The following is a 20969-nucleotide window of genomic DNA, read 5'->3' as shown; positions in this document are numbered from 1 at the left end:
TCTCCGACCACGGGACTATCCTTCTTGATCCACTCAAGCGGTCCCAGAACGGGCGCCATCTCAGCGGATCCATTTGCTGTCTACTACGTAGCAGTTACTATGCACATTAGATAGTTTGCTCTGACCTACGAGCGAGCAGTGAATGTCCAGATCTTTGGCTATCGGTTATGCATCAGCATAGTGTTGTAACGTTGTGTCCCTAGTTTGTCGTCACCCAAGCTTTGGAAGGGATGGCAGATTGCTTGTTAACAGGCTTGACGTATAATAAATGAATTAACAAATAATCGACTTTGATTCAACCAAACAAGGTGGCTAAATTATGCCATCCTTCATGCATCAAGCCAAGGGCTTTTACTATCATGTTGCTAGGTCAATGCCAGGCGCAAGAGGCGACTGACTTTGATGACACCACTGACAGCCGTAGGTGTTCTTTTAATAGCTCGGTAGCGAGTGATCAAGCAACCCGCGAAGGTGTCTTGCGGGATGGAGTGGAAACTCCAACCCTCTGTCAATTGACTCCAGAAGATACAGAGCTTGACAAACCAAGAGTTCGTTCAATTGGAGTATGGAGAATGTGATCGCTTTCTGATCAGTCTAACTATCACCTAATGGAAGCCGATTCTCGTGAATACTGTCACGCTTCACTATTTGACATTCTTCTCTGTGTCTTTCAATGGGTTGCTATTGACATCCAACCTAAGCACATGACAAGTCTAATCGCGAATGACCTTAAGTCCGGGGTAATAATTCAACTCTGAGACAGGACTCACCCAAGCCTCGCTTAACCATGTCCACAATGTCACATCTCACTACAAATGTCCGCGCCCTGGAATGACGACGTCTCTCAAGCCTAAACAATTGGTTCAAGTCATAAACTTACACCACCCCCAAAGCCTCCATTCCCCCATCAGCTCGCTACTCCAGACACCAAGTACCGTCTACGTTCATCCCACCATCTCAATCCTCTAAGCTATGCCAGGAACCATGTCAGCCAAATCCAGCGCCTCAGGTATTAATTCACGCTCAATTTAGTTACAACCTCCCCCAATATTGGTCTTCATTTCTGTGGCGTCAGGTTAAAACAGGGTCATGCGAAGCTTGTGGCTGCTGACTTGGTCACGTCAGCCAATAGGCCGCTCCAATCCCCAGGGCCTCTTCCGCGACGGCATCACCGGAACACGAAAGGGTCATTTTCCTCCAGGGGGTTGATAAGCCCGATGCCAAACCTCTGAGTACATTCAGGAGGTGTCTTCCTGTGAATACAACGGACCGATACTTCGTAGTAAGACATAGCGTCAAGTTGTGGACAGTCGAGGCAGTTACAAACTCGCAGGGACAGCTGCAGTTAAGCAATCAGAGGCAACTTGCAAATGAACTGAACAAATCAATGATTTTCGTGTATTATAACAATCTCCAATGCTTCACTATAGCAACCACAGATCATACGACTTTCAGACCACGGGTCAAGTCTTTTTTTTCTTCCAACCATGCCACATAAAATCAATAATGCAAACGAGCAAAAGCCCGTGTCCTGTCAACGCCTTGTCCAGACTCCAATGTGCAAACTAAAAAAAACAAATACAGATTCTTCTTCCACCTAGGGAAGAGAGCGACAGGCATTCTTGAAAACGAAACCCTTTCCTTCTATAGAGGCTCTCGAAAAACTGAAATCTCTAGAACAAGGGGGCAAGAAACATACTGTTCCTTCCGAATGCTTAAACAATGCAGATATGCCTTCTGCTCAGAACGCCGCCTCGCTATGCTCCGTGATATCATTGCAAATGCCAGTAAAACGTAAAACACAAATGTGGTCAAGCTTAGGTGTTCAGAGCCAAGCATGACAGAGAATTGAATCATACCGAGGAGTCCAGCAACTTCCACGGCAGAGAGGGTATATGGGTATCATTTAGGGACCGCCTTCCTTAACGCGTAGTTCTGCTGGTGTCTCATATTCCACTTAGCCCAAAGTTCGGCCACTGTGGATGGGTTGAACTTGAGGAGTATGTATGGGAGGATGCGCTGTGTGCATGACTGCACCAGATGGGATGCTGGGTGGAGAATAATCTGATGAGCGGTCGGGGGTCCAGCTCTCTTCACTCAGAACCGAGAGGTAGCCATTGCCGACACTGCTTCGCAAAGCCTCGATTTTCTGGCGGTACATTTCACCACCGGCATCCCAGTCCTGGGGCTCTGTCCAATTAGGAGCATCGTCACTTGGGGAGTAGATGGCAGGGATATTTGCGAAGACATTGGTGTCAATTCGTGGTACCTCGGGAGAAGTGACGATGTGCGAGTTCGGCGACAAAACAGCTGCGGGCAACGGCTGAGCGTCAGGTTGTTGGAAAATTCGGTAGTTTCCATCATTTACCAGTGCAGCGTTGGGTAGCTTCGCGACCTGAACATCGACAGGGGTGGGGAAAGGAGGGGCATCGGGAGTAGCCAAATCAACAATTCGTCTCTTTGGTGTCTTTCGCCGGCGTGTTGAGCTTGTGTTGATTTCACTCATAACGGCCTTGGGAGTGGGACGCTCCTTTCGGAGAACAGTTGATTCCTTAGGAATGTTGTAAACAACGGTTGGCTTGCTCACATCAACTGTAGGCACCTCGGGAGCTAGTGGCTTGACGACAGGGATGGATTCGGGCATGGGAGGCCGGTCTACTAGAGAACGTCGTTCGACGTAGCTAGGACCGCTGCCATCGATTACCACATCCTCTGTATAACCAGGGGCTTTGCGGAAGAGGTTGAAAATGGTGATTCGGTAGTCCTTGTGAGTACGAGTGAATGGGTTTCCCTCGACCCAGATCTCATGTATATCAGGGATGCCAGTCAATCTTGCAAGCTCCATTGGGTCAACCAAGCGGTTATCTCTCAAGTCGAGTCGTTCTAGGGGAACGAGTCTCTCAACGCCAGCAAGACTTTGAAGTCTGTTGGCCCGGAGGTTGAGAGCAGTGATAGCAGGGAGAGGATTGCGTGTCAAGGATTGAAGCGAGTCGATCATGCAGTGAGACAAGTTCAGAGCTCGGAGGGCAGTCAGAGTAGCAAGGCTGTCAGGAACCTGGCTGAAGAGGTTGGAGGAGATGTCAAGAGAATAAAGCGTGTTGGAGAGAGGCGCGAGACTGTTACGGGGAATGCAGGTCATCGAGTTATCAGCCAAGCTCAGATGTCTGAGAAAGCGCCACTTGGAGGCGGGAAGAACTCCCATTGCAAGCAAATTACCAGAGCTGCCTCGAGAGTGATGATGACCAGTCCAAGAATCGGACAAACTGGACTGAGAGCTACCAGATCCAGATCGCCTCATGCGGTGATGGCTTCCCCGAATAGGATGTGACTGGGTTCTGGAGCTTGTTGGCCGTGGGGGTGAACTGCTCCTCGGACGGGAGGGCTTGTGTGAGGGCTGGGGCTCATCGTTGTTCTCATCCTCTTTGCACAGAGACTGCCTTCGGCTACTTTCTTCAATAGCATGTTCACTTGGGGTCATTGAACCGACCCTCATGTCGATATGAGGGCCCGGGGAGCTCGGGGCAGACACTGCACGGTTGAGCTCAGGATGGGCAACATTTCGGCGAGGGCTGCCGCTGCCTGCCCAAACAGACGTGGGGGAAGATTGGGATTTGGAAACCCGTCTGCGGCGCTTGTCCATATCATCAAGCACAATATCAATCAGGATATCTGCAGGATCTTCGATACCAGCACGTCTAAGCGTCAACGAACGCAGCTGATCGGCAAGACGGTCCCAGCCAAAAAATTGTCGGAAATCAATACTGCTGACTTCGAGAGCCTGCAAGTTCTTGAAAACATAGAGAGGAACGGCAGAATCAAAGGGAAACTCCTCATATCCACGAATCAAACGAGCGCGCCAATCAGGTGCCAATTTTAGGCAGGGGATTTTGGTAAAGGCAGAATAGAGGTACTTCATGTCGGCTTCAAGAGCAGCCTTTTGACGCTCTGTTCTGGCGGCAGAGATGCTGGCACCGATACCAAAGCTCGACCACAGTGCAGACATGCCCGACATAACACTTCGCATACTTGAAACAGAATGTATGGAGTCAATATCTGAACCTTTGCTTCTGGATCGTTGAGTGTTGCTGAGGAACGAAACATAGTTGGCTGAGGATGAACTGTCGTGAAGGTTCTCGAGGCGGACCTTCATAGGACCAACATTGATACTGAGTTCTTCGAAACGAGAGAGTAGGTAGAACAGGTGATGTGGTGTAAGTGCCAGCTTCGCAGATTTGACATTATGCGATGTGAAGTTGAGAGATCCGAGCGACAAGGCGGCAGCGAGCGAACTTGATGTAGAGGCCGATGTAGAGGGTCGTTCGGGTAGAGAGGTCGAGGTCTGAGATAGCAGCGCCGCTGAGCCGGTACTTTGAGACGGCTTATGTCGAACCTGGCGGCGCAATTGGAGAGCATTGGCCAAAGCCTTTTCGTGCGTTCGTACGAAGCCAGCAAGTTGCTGAGAACAGAAAGGTTAGTTACGATGGCAAATGACCAAGAAGAAAAACAAGACATACCTTTATGAACAGTTCTCCGTCTTCTGAGTCCATGATGTATTATCTTCTACACATAGAAGTGGGATCGTCCCGAGAAAGGTATATATGGTTTGAAGTTCGAGGATGGATAAGAACCGTTTTCGAGGGAGGAGTTGCCTACGATATTAAGGATCGAGGGGTTGCAGTGTCGACCTATTTCACAGCAAAGTTAGTGGCATGTCACTCTTGAAACTCGACCAGTACAAATTGCAAAGCGGTTGAAACATGAGTAGCACCATCTCTTTCGATTCCAGGCTTTTTGGCACGCAAGAGACAAATGCCAGCGGGGAACAAAATAAATGCACGAGTGTATTGAATGCGTGCAACCAAATGTAATCGGTTTTCTGTCGTTTGTGGCACGGCTGTGCTCTTCACTTGTCGTTGATAATATGTTCAGGTATGAAAGCATGATGGATCGCGATCGTATACCCGTGGTCACACGCATTTGGGAGATTGCTGATGGCAGCAGTCACGCACGAGGGGCAGAAAACAGCCGGAACAAGAATCACAGTCGACTTGGCTGTACCTTTGGACACGAAATCTTTCTGGCGTCGAGTTGCAGCGGAGCACTAGAAAAAAAAAGTGCGGATCGACAGACAGGGACGTGAGGTTGCAGAGGATAAAGGGCGACCGGGTGGAAGTGTACAACAGACTTAAATTTGCAGGTTGGAGGTAGGCAGTCGAAAGTGTTGTGAAGCAGAGCAGGCAGCTGAGGAAAAACCATTCGCTTTTCACCACAGTCATCTTTCCCTTCACCGTGGCAGAACAACAGCGATAATGGACAGGTCCGCAGACAGTCCAGGCAACGTCAAAAGGAAAGTGTTGACTCAACGGGAATGCGACGAGCAGAGAGAAGAAAAGAAAAATTGCTGAGAAACATCGTGAACTGACCTGTGATGGTGTAGAGGGGAAACAGCCGCAAGCACAGCAGCAGCTCTTGCAATCAAATTCGTCCGACCAAAATCCAAAAAGTAACCGATTATGAAGACTAGAAAAGTCGGATCGTGAGCCCAAAGAATCTTTGTAGCTTCCAAGAACCGTCGAGATGGTCGAGGCTGAAGAAAGAGAAGGACGACGACGACGTCGGAGAGGATAGTAGGAGGAGGAGGACGAGAGGCAGACGCAAACGCAGAGAAGGGGTCCCAAATTGGGGCCTAGGTAGACTAAGTACCTCCTTGTAAGTCTAAAAGTGGGTGCCGCGCATGGAAGAGAGCAAGAGACCCGTTCATATGGACGATAACTAAACTTTCCTAGCCAAGGGGGGGGTGTTGGTTTAACTTCCATGACTGCCCACTGCCCGGCTGGGACAGGATCAGATGGGAGAGATGGGAATCTTTTCGTCGCCCACTGATTTACGCTGCCCGCTAAATTGACGGGGCCGGGGTTCCCTCAATTTCCATCGCAGCGGGCTCATCATTCTCTGTAGCGGAGCGGACAGGACGGACAGCCAGCGGGCACGCGCAGACCTCTCACTGGAATCTCTCACACCTCACCTCGCACACTTTCCTGGCCTCGAGGACACCCTCTCGACTTTTTTCTGTCCACTAAACACCACACCCCGGCAGGCTGGCTGGTTCATCAGCAGTCGTACGGGCGGCTGATTGGACCTGGAGTGGTCGCCTTTGGGGGCACGCACCCGTCGTGCAAAGTACCAGTGACCAGCATGGTGGAGTTACTCATGAGGTGCTCCGCTCGCTCTCGTTGGTGTGTGGACCCCTTGGATCTTGAAGTCTTCCTCCCAGGGTATTCAGAAGAATCACCAGTGACGGCTCCTGAACCGTTCTTTCTCTACGTGCAGAGCTTGGCACTTCAGTCTCTTGCAGCAGAGACGTATTCGTCGCAGTGTTCTCTCTCGCGTGAGGTTATTGTACGCCCAGTACCGTTCGTTGGCAACATGATCAGCGATTTTGTGCTCCTATACCAGTCGCAATCTACAAAACATGCGCTATTCCAAATGCTGATAATAACTCTAGTTACAATCAACAACGATAACGACATCAACCACATGATGGCCCTGGCTCTTCAACCCTGCGCCTGCTTAGTTTTGCTCGCATCAACCTTCATCTACCAGCCAGCCCATCCGTCAATGCTTCTCTCTCATCAACCAATCCGTCCCCTGTACCACCACATTTCAACTCTGTCGTTTTGACTCAAGGGTTTTCCGTCATCTCTCTCTTCAACTCCGCATTTCTGCATCTCTCTGTGGTTTATGATTTCATTCTTCAAAGTCGGTAAGAGCAAAGTCCCATATATGTCTACATGACGGACACAGAATATGTCATTGAATGACTTCATTGACAACCGAGTATTCTATGACTTTCAAGACAACTGCCATTCTCGTGACGGGGCTTGCTGGGCCATCGTGTCTCGAAAGGCTGGCCAAGACAGCGCCAAAGTTCCTCCAAACTGACACAACAAACTATTTGTTTCTCTCTTTTGAGAAACTCGAGAGTGGCTGAAGAACACTCTTTAAATGCCAAAATACAGGTCCATGATTTGCAATGGACTCATCACGAGCTCATGATACCAACTTGAGAAGAGTATATCCGCAGAGACAACACACCCAAGTCGCACCGCCAAGACTTTGTAGGTCTTAAGTGGGGTCGTAACATCCATGGAGGCTTGCTCGACTCGCTATGGTGGGGGTATTCTTGGCGTTGAGCCGGGGTTAAAAAAAGACATGGTCCAGAGAGGACTAGAGGCACAGAAACTCGGACGAGTAGCAGGCGAGAATTCGCGTGCTGCGCTCAAGATTGGTGATAACCGTCCCGCTGAAATCACCATTTTAGCGATGGATGCAAGCCGCTTATTTCCTCTAGGGGTTCTAAGAACGCTGTAACGTCGGGAATTCAGTCCCTGACGGGTTCTTAATGCTGGACCTTCATTTCCTGTTACCCGCCAGGAACAGTCCAGGCTCGACGATTTGCAACGTAAACAAACTTAACAGCGACGATAATACCACGATAGACGGGGATGCTGGCCAGTACGATCGAACTGGAGATCCAGTGCGTGCGCGCGCCTCAGCCATCGTCAAAGCTCAATGTTCCAGGTCGCTGGTCAATGTCTCACAGACCAAGATCGTGAGCACTGACAATGACATATCATCAGCACAGTCATGCCCTTTTGTTGTTGTTATTGTTTACTTGCTTACCGAAAATGCTATTCTCAAGTACTGACAAACTTATCGCTAGTCTAGTACCTTGAAATATCACGGCGTAGGAGAAAAGAAATGGCAAATGACACAAAGATCAGATAATGCACAAAAACGCCATTATGTACAACGGTTTCCCAAGTCGTCTGCTTCGCGACATGTTACTCAACGACTGGCAGCTGAAATTACGTGCTGGTGAACGGATTGCCAGCAGATCAAAGGCGATGCTCTAAGAAGGATATGTAGTTCTTGAGTGCCTCGAGCCGCTTCTTGGCTTTTAACTATAGTTAATGACGGCGTCGATATGATGCAAGACATCGTACATACATCGCATCCGGAAATCACCATCTCAGTCAGGGAGTCGCACAAAATTCCTTGGTCGCGGATGCCCAAGCGACGTTCTTTTACTAAACACCGGGATTGTTTAAATAATTATGCGATATTGCCGACAATGATGACTTACAATGGGTAGTAAATGCTACAGATGCACATTGAAGTTCACAGTTAATGACTAGCGAAGCGTTGCATGCTGTCAACTTCAAACGCCGGAATGCCCACTTTGATCAACCAAATCATCCACACCAACTACCAAGTCTACCGCACTCTCGATCAGCCATCCCATCCATCTGCTACATCATTTCTTGATTCAGGAGTAACAGCAACACCATCACACGCGATTTCACAGCACCGAACCCACCTGTAACCCAACGCGTCACGGTCCAGGTGTCTGTCATGACTATCTTTCGCAAATCTAAGACATGACCATCACGCAGCACAACTATTCGCTACCACGAGACCAACCACTACGTGCCGTCTGGTCTCTTCTACCTATATCTTATGCTTACACCACGCGCAATCCCGTCATGAGGCTGGAGCATGTGGAAACGACCCTTTCTCTACATCCTTACCCTCTCCTTTCTCGCTAAATGTCCCTTGTTCTTTTTTTCTTCTTTCTTTTCTTTCGCAATGGATCTGTCAAGACCATGATCCATCACATCCATGTGCATCTCTGCTGCGCCTTTGCCCTTTGTCAACGCCGCTCCAAGCGGAGCCTCTGGTGTCTCTTGGCGTTATGGCAGCAGTTATGTCATACCTCCACTAAACTGGAACAGATACAGTCTATTATTGGGGGAGTTGAATGTCATCTTGCTTTGAGGGGCCCTTGTCGCGGGTTCCACTCCTGGTGTTAGGTAGTGAGTACTTTGAGCCTGCATCTATCTTGCTATCCCTGTCTCTTAGTGGATGCTCATCCCGCTGCACATTTGAGAATGCTCAGACTCACGATGATCTTCAAACATTCTCAGCGATTGCCAAGACATGTCCAAAGCAACTGTCCCATCCGTTCTCTTTTTACCACGAGATAAGGGACGATCGATATTATGGGCTTTGGTCCTGTCGTATCCGATTGCAAGAACCCTAGCATATTGGTTCATCAATGCTGACCGATCGTGTTCATATTGACGATATATGTTTGCCCGCATACCAAAGCAAGGAAAGACATCTTTGCTTCTTGAACAGACGCGGCACCCTGCGATGTCAGAAAGTGGTACAACTTTCATCAGTGCATGGTGTTGCTACGCGAAGAGCGCAAGCCAAGACCCTGTGGGACTTGAAGGCGACATGGCTGTTCACTAACCACAAAAACGTTGTGCTGCTTACCACAGTTGTAATACCCTTTGTCGGGAACCCGGTAGTTATTAACACAAGCGACTTTTAACACAGAAAGGGCCGAGACGAGTCTATCAACATTTCAGGTTTCGAGCAAGACACCTTGAGAATTCCGTTCAATCTCGATACTTTGCATTCTCACGATGTGCTCTGTCTGCAGGACATCCCTCCGTACGAGAGTCTAGACCGTCGAGTTCAGCGTCAACATCAGCCTTCCTGCCAAATCTGGCAGTGTGTCTTAGGACATAGGCTGTTTGACTTATAACCCGACGCACGACAATATTATTACTGCAGTCATGGTCGCAGACGCGGCTCGAACAAGATGCAGCCGTCAAAATGCGGCGCAAGAATCATGTTTGTCTTTTTTCTTTCAACAAACAAACCAAGATGTCGAAAAGTCCATACGCATCAGTTTGAAAGCACCATGGAATCGTTTCCCGAGTTCTAGCCAGAAGAACAACATTTCTGCAATGGTACAGCAAGGGTCCAAGGCCAAGAGCCCCAGTTTCTGTCATCGTGCACTGGCCAGTTTCTGGCGTTTCACGTCCGTTTGGTGGTCCGAGTCATGCTGTCTCAACAATATTATTTTTCCCCGATGATGGATGTATTAAAGAACCGTGTTCCAGCCTCAGTCTGGGGAAATAATTCAACCCCATGAGTCAGCTATAAATTCCTTGTATCGGAAGACATGCCACAGACGATGTCGAACAATCCCTCACCATGGTCCGTCCAGAAAAGAGGAAATGAATTGACTGTCTCAAGTTGACATTTGCCTTATGCCGTTTCACAGGCACGTATACATACATAGTACACAAGGCCCAGCGGACACAGTCGCATAACAGCGTTGAATAATTCATCTCGCGACTCAGTTGTCAGAGGCGACCAGCGGATGAAACATGTCTGCTGTTAGAGCATGTTTATCACCTGCCTCAAATGTCGCGATATTCATATCTACGCTACGCTGCCTCTATCTAGATGCTAGTGGGCAGAGGATCTAGGGTGTGTGGTAGATATCCTCCACCCAACGAATGGCAAGCGGCTGCGTCCCTCCCATGTGCCTCATCAATTAGATGGCGCTCCTTCGCCGTGTAATTGGATCGGCGAGTTTGCAACCTCGACCTCTTTCGACTCTTTGCGCTACGGGCGGATATTCTAGAAATCGAGACATACAAGCCAGCCAATGGCGAGGGAGATGCTGCCATGCCCAGATTGAAACGTAGAGCACATGACGCACGATCTCGCATTCCTTTCGTTTGATTTGAGCCTACGGGAACAGAAGCTCGGCCGACGACCGTGCTGGAACGGTCGATATTTCTATCTGTTTCGCCCATGATCTTCTCACCGCTGCTTGAGCCTAACCCCCCACGGTCCTTAGCTCGACAACTTTTAAAGTCGAGATACAGAAATGACATAAAGGACGCTTTAGAACAATGTCTACTGGTTGTTTCTGATATTCCAAAGCCGTGTTTTTTTTTAAAGTACCAACATGGAAATCTGAGTCAACTTGGAGACGTACAGATAGATATGCCATCAGCACGAGTTCTGTCATGTTGGAGATAGATCATCGATCAACCGATATTGCCGTCCGAAATAAGAAAGCCTGCGGCACAGGCCATTCAACAAGAGCCTAACCCCTCCTTCTATGGGAATGTTGCATATGAAATGCCCCTCGATCTAGTGGAGAATTATCCAATCTCTTCTGGCAACATGCCACATCTGCATCTCAATGGAAGGGTTGAAGTATCAATGACGAAAGGGCCACCACTCGCCAAGTGAAGAAGGGGGGCGCATTTATTTGAGGAAACCTAAATAACGACGGTACAGAAGCCCAGCAGCCAAGCCGTGGATAAGTGGTTGGATGCTGACCACAGGTACACTCAAGTTCTCGTTTAATATCGAGCCACCCCGCCGGCGCGGCTACCTGCGCACACATCATGACTGTACGTTGGATTTTTCGGGTTCCCCGTGAGTTCTTTGATGGAGAAGAGTGATTGCGTGTGACCATGTTTCACCAGCGCCTGGAAACAATTTGTCTGCATGGATATGGTTCCGAAAGACAAAGAAGAAGGACAGCTGGGCAGGTTACATTGACTACATGCCTAGTGCCTCCCTCCTATCAAGAGTGATTACAAGTGAAAGCCATGCCGGCAGTCCAGAGCAGTGTATCTCTATTGATACAAGATAAAATACACTGGCTTCATCACACAGTTGGATCCGTTTAGGTTGTTAGAGATGCGCACTGGCGGTGTGCCACTCACTGCGAGATTGAATGTTGGGCATTGATGATTTGAGTGACGTTTGAATGCCTTGCATGATCACTCACACTATAACATGCTTTCGCTTTGATGGGATGAGATGGACCGACTATGTATACATGGAACGGCCCTTGTGTGGCTACTATTAGTCAAAGCTGTCAGATTCTTGGTGGCGGGCGCCAATGAACCCTTCATGAGGACAAAGCCTCAAGGTTGGAGTCTAGAATTGGGGTTGATCTTCATCCGGCCATGACAAGAATGGTTCCAAGATATCGCGCGCTAACCCCATCTCGGAACAAGGGTCCCCTCATCTCGCTTCTAGGTTGTTCACCGCAAGCCATGATTGAGCTTAACGCGTGCTTGGCTTTATGACGTCAAGCAGCTGCTGTCAAGCCCAATGTATCCGTATGTACATATGCTGCATCGGCAGTTGGGTTTTGATAGATTTCGGGTCTATTCTTCAGGGTCCAAGACGAGGATGTTGAGTCCCATTGCAACTCCAACTTTAACTCCAACTAATATTTGAGAGATTGGCTTGGACCCTGATGTGCAATGGGTGAAACTGCTGATCTCGAACGGTCTTTGATCAGCATCTTAGTCTATGAGAAATGGAGGGGTTGTTGTGGCATGATTTGCGCTTCTCACTATGTACCAAAATTAAGTAACATTTACAACACGGCAACAATCGTCCGTTCAAGTTGAAGAAATACCAAAGACAACGCAGGAAAAGAAAGAAAAAAGCACCAGCACGCTCTATGCCCCGCCTATGCACGGCGGTGGATCTCGGGAACTTGGTAAATCTGGCGCTTATTGTTCAGCCAGTCTTTGTCAAGGATAGCCTCGTTTCTTTAAAGCTGAGGCTGGCTGACCGCTTACTATAGAGACTGGACGACACTGGTTTGGAGGGGTAATTTTATATCCTCTTCCAAGTTTTAAGAGATCCATGGGGATTCTGTCAACTCCACGGCATCTTCTAAACTGGGTTTTAGTTGCTCAGCTCAGACCCAGAGTCCCCTCTTATGCCGTGCATGCACCTAAGTTACATACATGTTCCTGGTAGGCGAGTGATTAGTCTCGTTGGAATACCCGATTTAAGGGCATTCCCATCTACGATTCGAGGCCCCGAGGATCGTGCCTGGCCCGTGTTTTGACGTGCTCATCAGCCCCTGGCGGAAGGCGTTTACGGTCAACTGTCAACGCCAACGCTAAGTTTGGCTCGCGTGTTGATACTTCCAAGTTCCATGATATACTAAATTTACTTCACATGCGTCTTTTAGCGGTGTCCAGCCAAGGACTCGTGTAAGTCAGCTCTCCGGTTCTCGGACATCACAAGACCTGCGTGAATATTCCACTATCACACTTACATGGACTGTTCCATGGCCCTTCGAATCGAGATGTGGATATCCTTAGCTTCCTCACTGACAACAAAAGGTCCAGTAACCAACTGGTGCTTATAATACTTGCTTACCAGCGCATCTCGCAACCGTCTTGAGGAGCCACTTGGGTCTGTGGAGATGGAACGAAGTGGCCAGCCTCGACCGGCCATACGTAGTACTGAGCCTGTCCGTCACGGTGAGCTGTTGCGGTGTTAAGTTGTATATGGCAACACTTTGAAGTGTACAAGAATTATACCTGACCGCAAGAGCCCCATCTAAGTATGACTATATGGCAAACGCTCGTGTGCCAACTGATCGGTCGATTTCACCACGTGGTAGTGAGGTTTCTCTCACACATGTGTTCGCAACGTATGAACATATTTGCTCGTATTGTGATCGGTGACCCGATCATCATTCAACACAAGACCAGACTGTCATGTCAGCGTTACTAAATACTATTCTTTACACTAAGACTCTGGTATAAATTGTATACAATACAAATACAAGCTAAAGCAGAATTCAGCTCTTGACGGCAATCACATTATGCCGTCAAACTGCATGTCGAGTCTTCGCTCTAGGGTAAGCAACTTAATGCTTGATTTCCACAAGCTTCTCCAGCGTCCTGAACCCGTCGTGAGCGTAACCTTTGGTCACGTCCACCTTGTACTTCTTACCATCGACGATGATGATGCCGAAGCCCATGTCAGTCCAGGCAGACTTGACACCGTTGAACATGGCAGACAGGGCTCGACCCATTCTTCGAAACGGCATCGTGAACAGGTGCTGCATATCGAACTTGTGCAATGCTTTGCGCTGCGCCTCCGTCTTCTGCTCTAGCTCGATACGTCGCAGCCCAGGCACATACTCCTCTGGTAGTGAAAAGCGAGATGCAAGGGTAACTTCATTTAGGGGAGCGACAACGACCTTGGGCTTGAGCATCGGGACCATTCGCTTGATAGTGAGTTCCATTTGTATGGGGGCAGGCCCGGGCGTAGCGGCAGCGAGCTTGGATACCTGTGCAGGAAGAATACGGATCTGTCCAACGATGTTTGGTGTTTTGGTGATCATGAATGTTCCCATAGAGGCGAGGAGTAGATAAGCTGTGCCAAAGACCAGCCCGATCCATTGTGGGACACCCTCAGGCTGCTGCACAGCATACGGCGCAGTAAGACCCGTCCAAGCAATCAAAGATATTCCACTGGACCAGCAACCGAAGTAGAACCAAAAGTGTGATGGGCCCTCGTAGATAACCGTCGGTGTTGGCTTAGAAGCGAGGCTCTTCATAAAGGCATATCGGCTAGGGGCAATCTTGGACGCAGCGGCAGAGGCGGCGGCAGCAGCAGCCCTTGAGGCGTTTGGCGATCGAGTTGATTTTATGGCAGGTTCGGCAGCCCGGAGGAGGGAAGTAGAAAAGAAGCGGGATCGGAGGAGCAGAGACTCGGCGCGAGGAACGAGGAGGGGCCGTAGGCCTGGGAGGCAGAACCCCCTTGCGAGGCTCGCCATTGCACAATTGAGACCTTTCGTAAGAAGAACTGTGTATAAGAAGTAGTGAAGAAAGTCGGGTAAGAGAGTTATCACAATTGACAAAGCATTGCCATCCAATCGCTCCAGTGAGTTTCAGTGGTTCGACATGGAAATAGCTTCAATTTTCAGGCATGCCTGCGAATGCTACCAGTTGCGATAAGATAAGCGGATATAAGCCGGAGGCATGCGCGGCAATTGGTGAGCATCCATAATTCTACGATTCAACAAATCGACCGAAATAATTGCACAAACGATTTCAGATACTATACAAATGGATCTAACGTCAAACTTATATGTGCCCGGACATATATCTTCGCTTTCTCATATATATAGGTATAAGAATTGTAGATTATTGTAAGTTCCTGTCGATCAAGTGGCTTTCGGGATACCAACGCCCGAGAAGTTTGAGTAGAAAATTAAGTGGGACGAGAGAGATATGAGTATTAAAAGAACAGGTAACGAAGAGTATCTGCAAACAAGAGAATGTATTTCCCAAGAAAGAATGGATCTGTCGGCCCTCAGAGTTACTTCCCTAATCAGACCAAGCACGCTACAACAAGAGGATTTTGCATCAATTCCATAGGTACCTAGAAATAATTCTCTCAAGACCCTGAGGGTTTTATGTCTTGTCGCGTTCTATTCCCGCCCGCCAAAATTTAACGTCGGGTCTCCACTAGCGCCAATGGATCTCAACAGCTTCAGTTGAAGACAACCCAGTCTTTCTCAACACCCCGAGGTCGCTCTCACCTGCACCGAAAATCCTCCCTCGCCAGCCTCCATCTCGCCATATCCACCCTCGAATTAACTAAGCTGTGCAATGGCCTCTCTTTCCGTAGCTTGCAGGGCATCTGCCCGGGCCGTTACTGCTCGGTCCTCTATCGCCCGCGGTACGTCGATTTGCTGATGTTGAAAATCCCCCTCGGACCCTTTTGTCGCGCACCGACTAACACATCTTGTGTCTGATACAGGCTTCACCACCTCGACACGATGCCTCGCCGCCCAGAACTTCACCATGCCCGCCCTCTCGCCTACCATGACCGAGGGCAACATTGCTACATGGAAGGTCAAGGAGGGAGAGACTTTTAGTGCCGGAGATGTGCTGCTCGAGATCGAGACCGACAAGGCCAGCATGGATGTTGAGGCCCAGGACGACGGTATCATGTTCAAGATCATGGTTGCGGATGGCAGCAAGGCCGTGCAGGTTGGATCGCGAATTGGTGTCATTGCTGAGGCTGGCGACGATATCAACACTCTCGAGATCCCCGCTGATGAGGCCAAGGAGCAACCCAAGGAGCAGTCCAGCGCTCAGGCTCCCAAGGAGGAGACCACTCCTTCCCAGTCGAAGCCCGCCGAAAAGACGAGCGCGAAGCCTACTGGCAACGACACCTACGAGCACAAGTACCCTCTCCTGCCCTCAGTTCAGCACCTCGTCAAGGAGAAGGGCATCAGCGAGGCTGATCTCAAGAAGATCAAGGGCACCGGTCCTCACGGTCGATTAGTCAAGGGTGACATCCTTGCCCATATCGGAAGCATCAACCCCGAGACTCCCGTTGCCAACGAGACCAACTTCAACAACATGTTCCGCCTTGATCTCAGCAACATCAAGGTCGCTACGAAACCGGCTCCTCCTAAGCCAAGCCCTGCCGAGGACTTGAAGGCTGAGGAATCCAAGGCCCCCGTGGTCGAGGATCTGGAAGTTTCTATCCCCATCACCTTGACCAAGGTTGTCGAAGTCCAGAACCGAATTCACGAGACTCTCGGTGTCTTCCTACCTATCTCTACGTTTGTTGGCCGTGCCGCAGAGGTTGCCAACGATGACCTCCCTCTTACCAAGCGTGCCCCTACCGCCAACGAGCTGTTCGACCAGGTCCTCGGCCTCGACAAGGTCAAGGCCTCCAAGGCTTCTCGCGGTGTTTACCTGCCCCAGATCTCCGCTATCCCTCCCCCATCTATGCATTCTTCCCGACCTACCCCTAAGCAGGCCGACATTATTGACTTCCTTGCTGCTCCCAGCAAGAAGTCTGCTCCCAAGCCCGCCTCCGTCCGCGCCGTCCCCGGCTTGTCCAGCGGCGCCAACGTTTTTACTCTGACGGTCCCCAAGGCTGAGGAGGAGAGGGCACTGGTCTTCCTTGCACGCTGCAAGGCCATTCTTGAGGAGGAGCCTGGACGACTGGTGCTGTGAGCTTACGAAGAAAAATATCCCTGTAATATATCGTTTTTTGCTATAGACAATGGCTAGTAATTGCGCTTGGACGCACCTGTGGTATGATATATCTACGCCTTTCAACGGTGTTTTGCCAGATAGCTGGAACTACAGACCCCAATTATGAATCGAGTTTTGATGCCGGAAATATGTTGCTTTGGTTCTCCCCTTCTTGGTGTTACTTGAAACTTAAATACTATTAGAGTAATTCCTATGTACCTAAGTATATTGAACAGGAACTGTATGCTAGCATTGGCTTCCACCTACGAATAGGCTTCCTTTTGCTCATTGAAAGCTATATCAAACGTGATCCGTCCACAGTCGCAGCCAAATACATGGGGTAAAAACAGTGTGACTTGAGAGGTCAACTAGAGGGAGATCGATCGGACCTGTACATTGACAGACAGCTGGTAGGCCTAACAGCTTACAATATTGTTTCTATCAAGAGTCGCCGCCCTGGAAGCCATTGCTACTCTAGACTACCTAGGTAATTCTCTAAAATCATTCTAGATTTTGAAATGGATATTGACTCTAGCGATTCTTTCGACACTTTGCGGTTCGACAGCCCAAAGTTCTTTTTTTACTTGGTAGTTTCCAGTGACCAATCGACGGCCAGCTGAAAGTAGAACCCAATGATTCATAATTAATCATACTATTGCAGACCCAAACAGGAAATCCTCAGAGCCGAGCCGCAAGCTAGGCCCTATCACGGATAGATCACCATGTATGTATCAGTTGCGATGCGAGTGAGCGAGTGTCTCTCATACCAGCCTGACATCAATTTAGTCGAGATCGGTCTCCCGTTCATTCATGCAAGCGAAGGGAATAGTCTCATATCATTAAATCCACCACCTTGCATACAGAAAACTCAAGATCGAGCTAATAATATCATCCGCATTGCGCGAGTGAAACCGGGATTAGGGATGGTGGATTGTTCGACGTGCCTAGATTGTGGCGTGTAAGTGTCTCGGAAAGCGCTAATGAACCCAAGAACCCGGTAGAGGACGATCCATGGATGCCTTATTACCGATGTATCCTGCGGTCTCAGGTCTGCCCCTCACATTAGCAATACACGGCCGCATGCCCCCTTCGAACTCAAAGATACCAGGATCATCACTGGCAAGAAGGAACTTGTGTCCATCCCAAGGTCACTCTATTGTGTTCTTGGCCTAAGCAACTACCTATGCATCTCCCTACGCCACATATGTCCCTTCCCGCCTCTAAAGTTAGCTATTGCTGATTTCATATAGCCACATAGCAATTGTCAACCAGTCCCATACAGTCGGGACGGCTTCTACTTGGATGTTCTGGGCCACCGCGGTTCAACTTGGTTCGCAAGATGGATAGAAAGAGCCCGTCTACCGCGCAATCTATTCAGCTCTCTCGGACACCTGCATTAGACTTGGTTCTAAAATCTGTTGCCTTGCTCACTTTCAAGGTACAGCCTGCATCGAGAGGCAGATACTCTTTATAAAGACCGAAGACCAACCAGAACCTCCACCAAGCGCTTTTAAGTAACCACTACACCTCAATGCTTCAACAGTGTTGACCTATAACGTTCAAGTTTTGATCAGTTACAAGTCATTAAATTTGGCCACGGTAGGCAGTTGGTCACACTCCCCTACCACCACATAGTCTGCTACCTTGTTGTTCCGTCTTCTCCTGTCAAAGAGACACGACTTGAGCCTTTTGGGTTGAAAATGCGCAATATCAAGGTCCCCTTGGAAAAGCGGAAAAGGGTATCAAAAGCCTGCAACACCTGTATGAAACGAAAACAAAAGGTAAGTCGACGGAATATTTTTTTCTCAATCTCTCGGATTTTGGTCGCCAAAGACTCGCCTTGATTGTCGCCGTTAAGCCCCTGACTCTTCTCACCTGTTGCTCTTTGTCGTCGCGTCCCTTACAATATTGTTGCCGAATGTTACATTTTGCCTGTTCAAGGTTGGATGGGTAACTTCTCTTCCTTATCAACACTAAACCTCCTCTACTGTCCATAACGCCAGTGTGTCTGAGCAAATCTTCATCTGGCATCTATGATTAGCATGTACTCATGCGAGCTGCAGAGTCACTGGTTACTAACACAATCTGATTGCAGTGCGATGGCCAAAAGAATTGCTCATACTGCCGCAAGAAAGGCATGACTTGCGTGTACCGGCCGAGTAAATCCACCGTGTCGTCAAGCGACTCGACTGTGTCTTGCTCGCCTCCAAACGATTTGGGCGAACAGTCACCGGAAGCTGTCGAATACTCCGATACACCAGACATAAGTGGGAAAGTAACCATGAGGAGATCAACAAGTCCAGGGACATTGTCCAGTTTCCGCATTGCTTCTGCATCAAGACCTGGAGAATTTAGGAAACTTACGCACCCTCGGACAGCGTCGGATCACCAGCCTATAACATTGTGTCTTCCGTTGCCAGAACCACCATTCTTTTCTCATTGCTATGCTACCGAATCTTTCGTAGCTCTCGTCAAGCAGCATGTGGAGCGAAGCTCTGGATCTTCAGATTTTACAGAGTCGTCGTGTCTCTGGTCTGAGCCGCAGCAAACAAGCCCTGCAAGCCCTTGCCTAATATGGCCCCCTGATTTGCCTCGAATTACTATTGAGAGGCTAGTCAAATCCTATTTCACCAATGTGAGTTGCCAATAGCTCCATCCTATACGCATAAGAATATTGACTAGGCCAAGACGCTTGGTTTCATCGACGTTACAAGCCCCGAATCTGTCGAAGCCAAACTGCATCGAATTTACAATGGACCAAGCCAGGTGCACTATTCAGATCGGTGTATTATCTATCTGGTGCTGGCGATCGGGCTTACGTTTGATTCTGGTCTAGCAGAAGGAGCTTTGCAGGTCACCAATCTAAAAGAACAGTTTTTCGCAAGCGCTGAAGCATTGCTTCAGTCAATTGAAACACAAAGAGGAATAGAGACCTACAATGGTGTCCCATGGACCCTACAGGCTCTCGTTTTGATGTCGCTCTACATGCTGTGTGTATCAAGGCGGCATGCTGCACACTCTTACTGTGGTGAGACACATATATCGTTTGCCTGCAGAAAAGTGAGGCTTATTATTATGCAGGTCGAGCTTTCGAAGTTGCTCAGTCGTTCGGGATTCATCGAGGGAAAGAGGCTGAGGGCGAGGGATTATCTGGTACCCAAGCATGGATCATACTAAGACGAAAGGTCTGGAGGAGCCTCTTCGTTCTCGACAGATTCCTCGCTGCCACATTAGGCAGGCCACTGACTATTCATCAACACACTGAAGAGTCTCTTAACATGAAGAAAGGGACTCCTCTCAACTTTGTTGTCGATGCATGCCGGATCATCGATAAAACCGTCAAGGTTATATACTCGGGATCTGAGATATCGATGAAAAATGTATTATCAGGGATTGAATACCTTGACTTGCTTATAGATGCCCAAGTCGATACGGCTCATTCCGTGGAACAAGTTCGCGTCGACCCGCTTTGTCTCTATGCTGAAATTCTTCTTTGCCGGCCATTCTTTCTTCTTCGCTTCATCGCTTCCACGGAAGAACGCGAAGCTCTACATAATATCGAACCACAAATCAACAAGCTATCACAGAGATGCGTTTCCAAATCGATGAGAGTAATAGAGACGCTCAAAGAAGGAAGGTGTCTCACTTCGTCTTTTCCTGTTGATCCCTTTACTCCGTAAGTAACATTGTCTACTGTTTGTAGCTATCTACTGACGACCCTAGCTACGTCTTGATTGAAGCGACATATGTACTACTGTGTAGTATGTATGCAAGCATACACTTTAGGGAAGAACATTTGTCACTAGTAAACGACGCGATAGCCATGTTGGGGGCAATGAAGGAAACAAACTCTTATGCGAAGCATTCCGCTTCGGTGCTGAATTTGTTTCTACGTGATTGTCAGAATCACGCAAGGATCGTCAAGCCAAAACCCGAGGGACACGCATATCAGACCAAAACCGAGCCCATCACTGCCTACGAACCCAGTCAATACCGCTCTCCTTTCTATCCGCCAACACAGGGCAGTTTGGTACCTGTTTACGATAAAAGAGCAGAAATCGGGGATCGGGTTGCTATCAAAAAAGAAAGCGATGATCATTCAAACGCTTTCCCATCTACGTATTTTTTCCCACTGGATAGCAGCACGTTTCATCACCAACCTTCAGCTGAGTACTCACAGCGTTCGTGGCACAACGAATATAATGATGATATGGATCTCGACGGCTCATACGATTCGAAAAGGTGAAGAGTATGTCAAGA

The 20969-nt window shown here is 48.8% G+C and overlaps 7 protein-coding genes across 7 annotated transcripts; 3 read left to right on the top strand and 4 right to left on the bottom strand.

The window, feature by feature from the left end:
- Positions 1 to 1957: 1957 nt before the first annotated feature.
- Positions 1958 to 4547, bottom strand: FGSG_07231 (uncharacterized protein; the record flags this gene model as incomplete). Its single annotated transcript, XM_011328663.1, has 2 exons — positions 1958 to 4456; positions 4515 to 4547. The coding sequence occupies 2 exons, from the start codon at positions 4545 to 4547 to the stop codon at positions 1958 to 1960; spliced, it is 2532 nt and encodes an 843-aa protein (XP_011326965.1).
- A 762-nt stretch (positions 4548 to 5309) lies between these two features.
- Positions 5310 to 6260, top strand: FGSG_13101 (uncharacterized protein; the record flags this gene model as incomplete). The annotated part of the gene is made up of 3 exons (XM_011328662.1): positions 5310 to 5317; positions 5560 to 5709; positions 6098 to 6260. The coding sequence occupies 3 exons, from the start codon at positions 5310 to 5312 to the stop codon at positions 6258 to 6260; spliced, it is 321 nt and encodes a 106-aa protein (XP_011326964.1).
- A 1638-nt stretch (positions 6261 to 7898) lies between these two features.
- FGSG_07230 (uncharacterized protein) lies at positions 7899 to 9814 on the bottom strand (the record flags this gene model as incomplete). Its single annotated transcript, XM_011328661.1, has 10 exons — positions 7899 to 7964; positions 8011 to 8090; positions 8147 to 8161; positions 8381 to 8423; positions 8592 to 8746; positions 8777 to 8863; positions 8966 to 9121; positions 9343 to 9393; positions 9494 to 9639; positions 9735 to 9814. The coding sequence occupies 10 exons, from the start codon at positions 9812 to 9814 to the stop codon at positions 7899 to 7901; spliced, it is 879 nt and encodes a 292-aa protein (XP_011326963.1).
- A 508-nt stretch (positions 9815 to 10322) lies between these two features.
- On the bottom strand, positions 10323 to 10763 carry FGSG_13100 (uncharacterized protein; the record flags this gene model as incomplete). Its single annotated transcript, XM_011328660.1, has 1 exon — positions 10323 to 10763. The coding sequence occupies one exon, from the start codon at positions 10761 to 10763 to the stop codon at positions 10323 to 10325; it is 441 nt and encodes a 146-aa protein (XP_011326962.1).
- A 1950-nt stretch (positions 10764 to 12713) lies between these two features.
- Positions 12714 to 14485, bottom strand: FGSG_07229 (uncharacterized protein; the record flags this gene model as incomplete). Its single annotated transcript, XM_011328659.1, has 4 exons — positions 12714 to 12855; positions 12971 to 13024; positions 13075 to 13183; positions 13657 to 14485. The coding sequence occupies 4 exons, from the start codon at positions 14483 to 14485 to the stop codon at positions 12714 to 12716; spliced, it is 1134 nt and encodes a 377-aa protein (XP_011326961.1).
- A 745-nt stretch (positions 14486 to 15230) lies between these two features.
- On the top strand, positions 15231 to 16857 carry FGSG_13099 (uncharacterized protein). The gene is made up of 2 exons (XM_011328658.1): positions 15231 to 15393; positions 15475 to 16857. Exons 1-2 carry the CDS (start codon positions 15324 to 15326, stop codon positions 16686 to 16688), a joined length of 1284 nt encoding a protein of 427 aa, XP_011326960.1. The 5' UTR covers positions 15231 to 15323; the 3' UTR covers positions 16689 to 16857.
- Positions 16858 to 18409: 1552 nt separating this feature from the next.
- On the top strand, positions 18410 to 20955 carry FGSG_13098 (uncharacterized protein; the record flags this gene model as incomplete). The annotated part of the gene is made up of 6 exons (XM_011328657.1): positions 18410 to 18490; positions 18805 to 19344; positions 19392 to 19737; positions 19791 to 20385; positions 20433 to 20470; positions 20531 to 20955. The coding sequence occupies 6 exons, from the start codon at positions 18410 to 18412 to the stop codon at positions 20953 to 20955; spliced, it is 2025 nt and encodes a 674-aa protein (XP_011326959.1).
- Between the last annotated feature and the right edge of the window lie 14 nt (positions 20956 to 20969).

The sequence above is a fragment of the Fusarium graminearum genome, chromosome 4 (genome assembly GCF_000240135.3).
Source record: "Fusarium graminearum PH-1 chromosome 4, whole genome shotgun sequence".
Taxonomy (NCBI): domain Eukaryota; kingdom Fungi; phylum Ascomycota; class Sordariomycetes; order Hypocreales; family Nectriaceae; genus Fusarium; species Fusarium graminearum.
The sequence above is the reverse complement of the archived record's forward strand: the minus strand, read 5'-3'. Positions and strand labels throughout refer to the sequence as shown.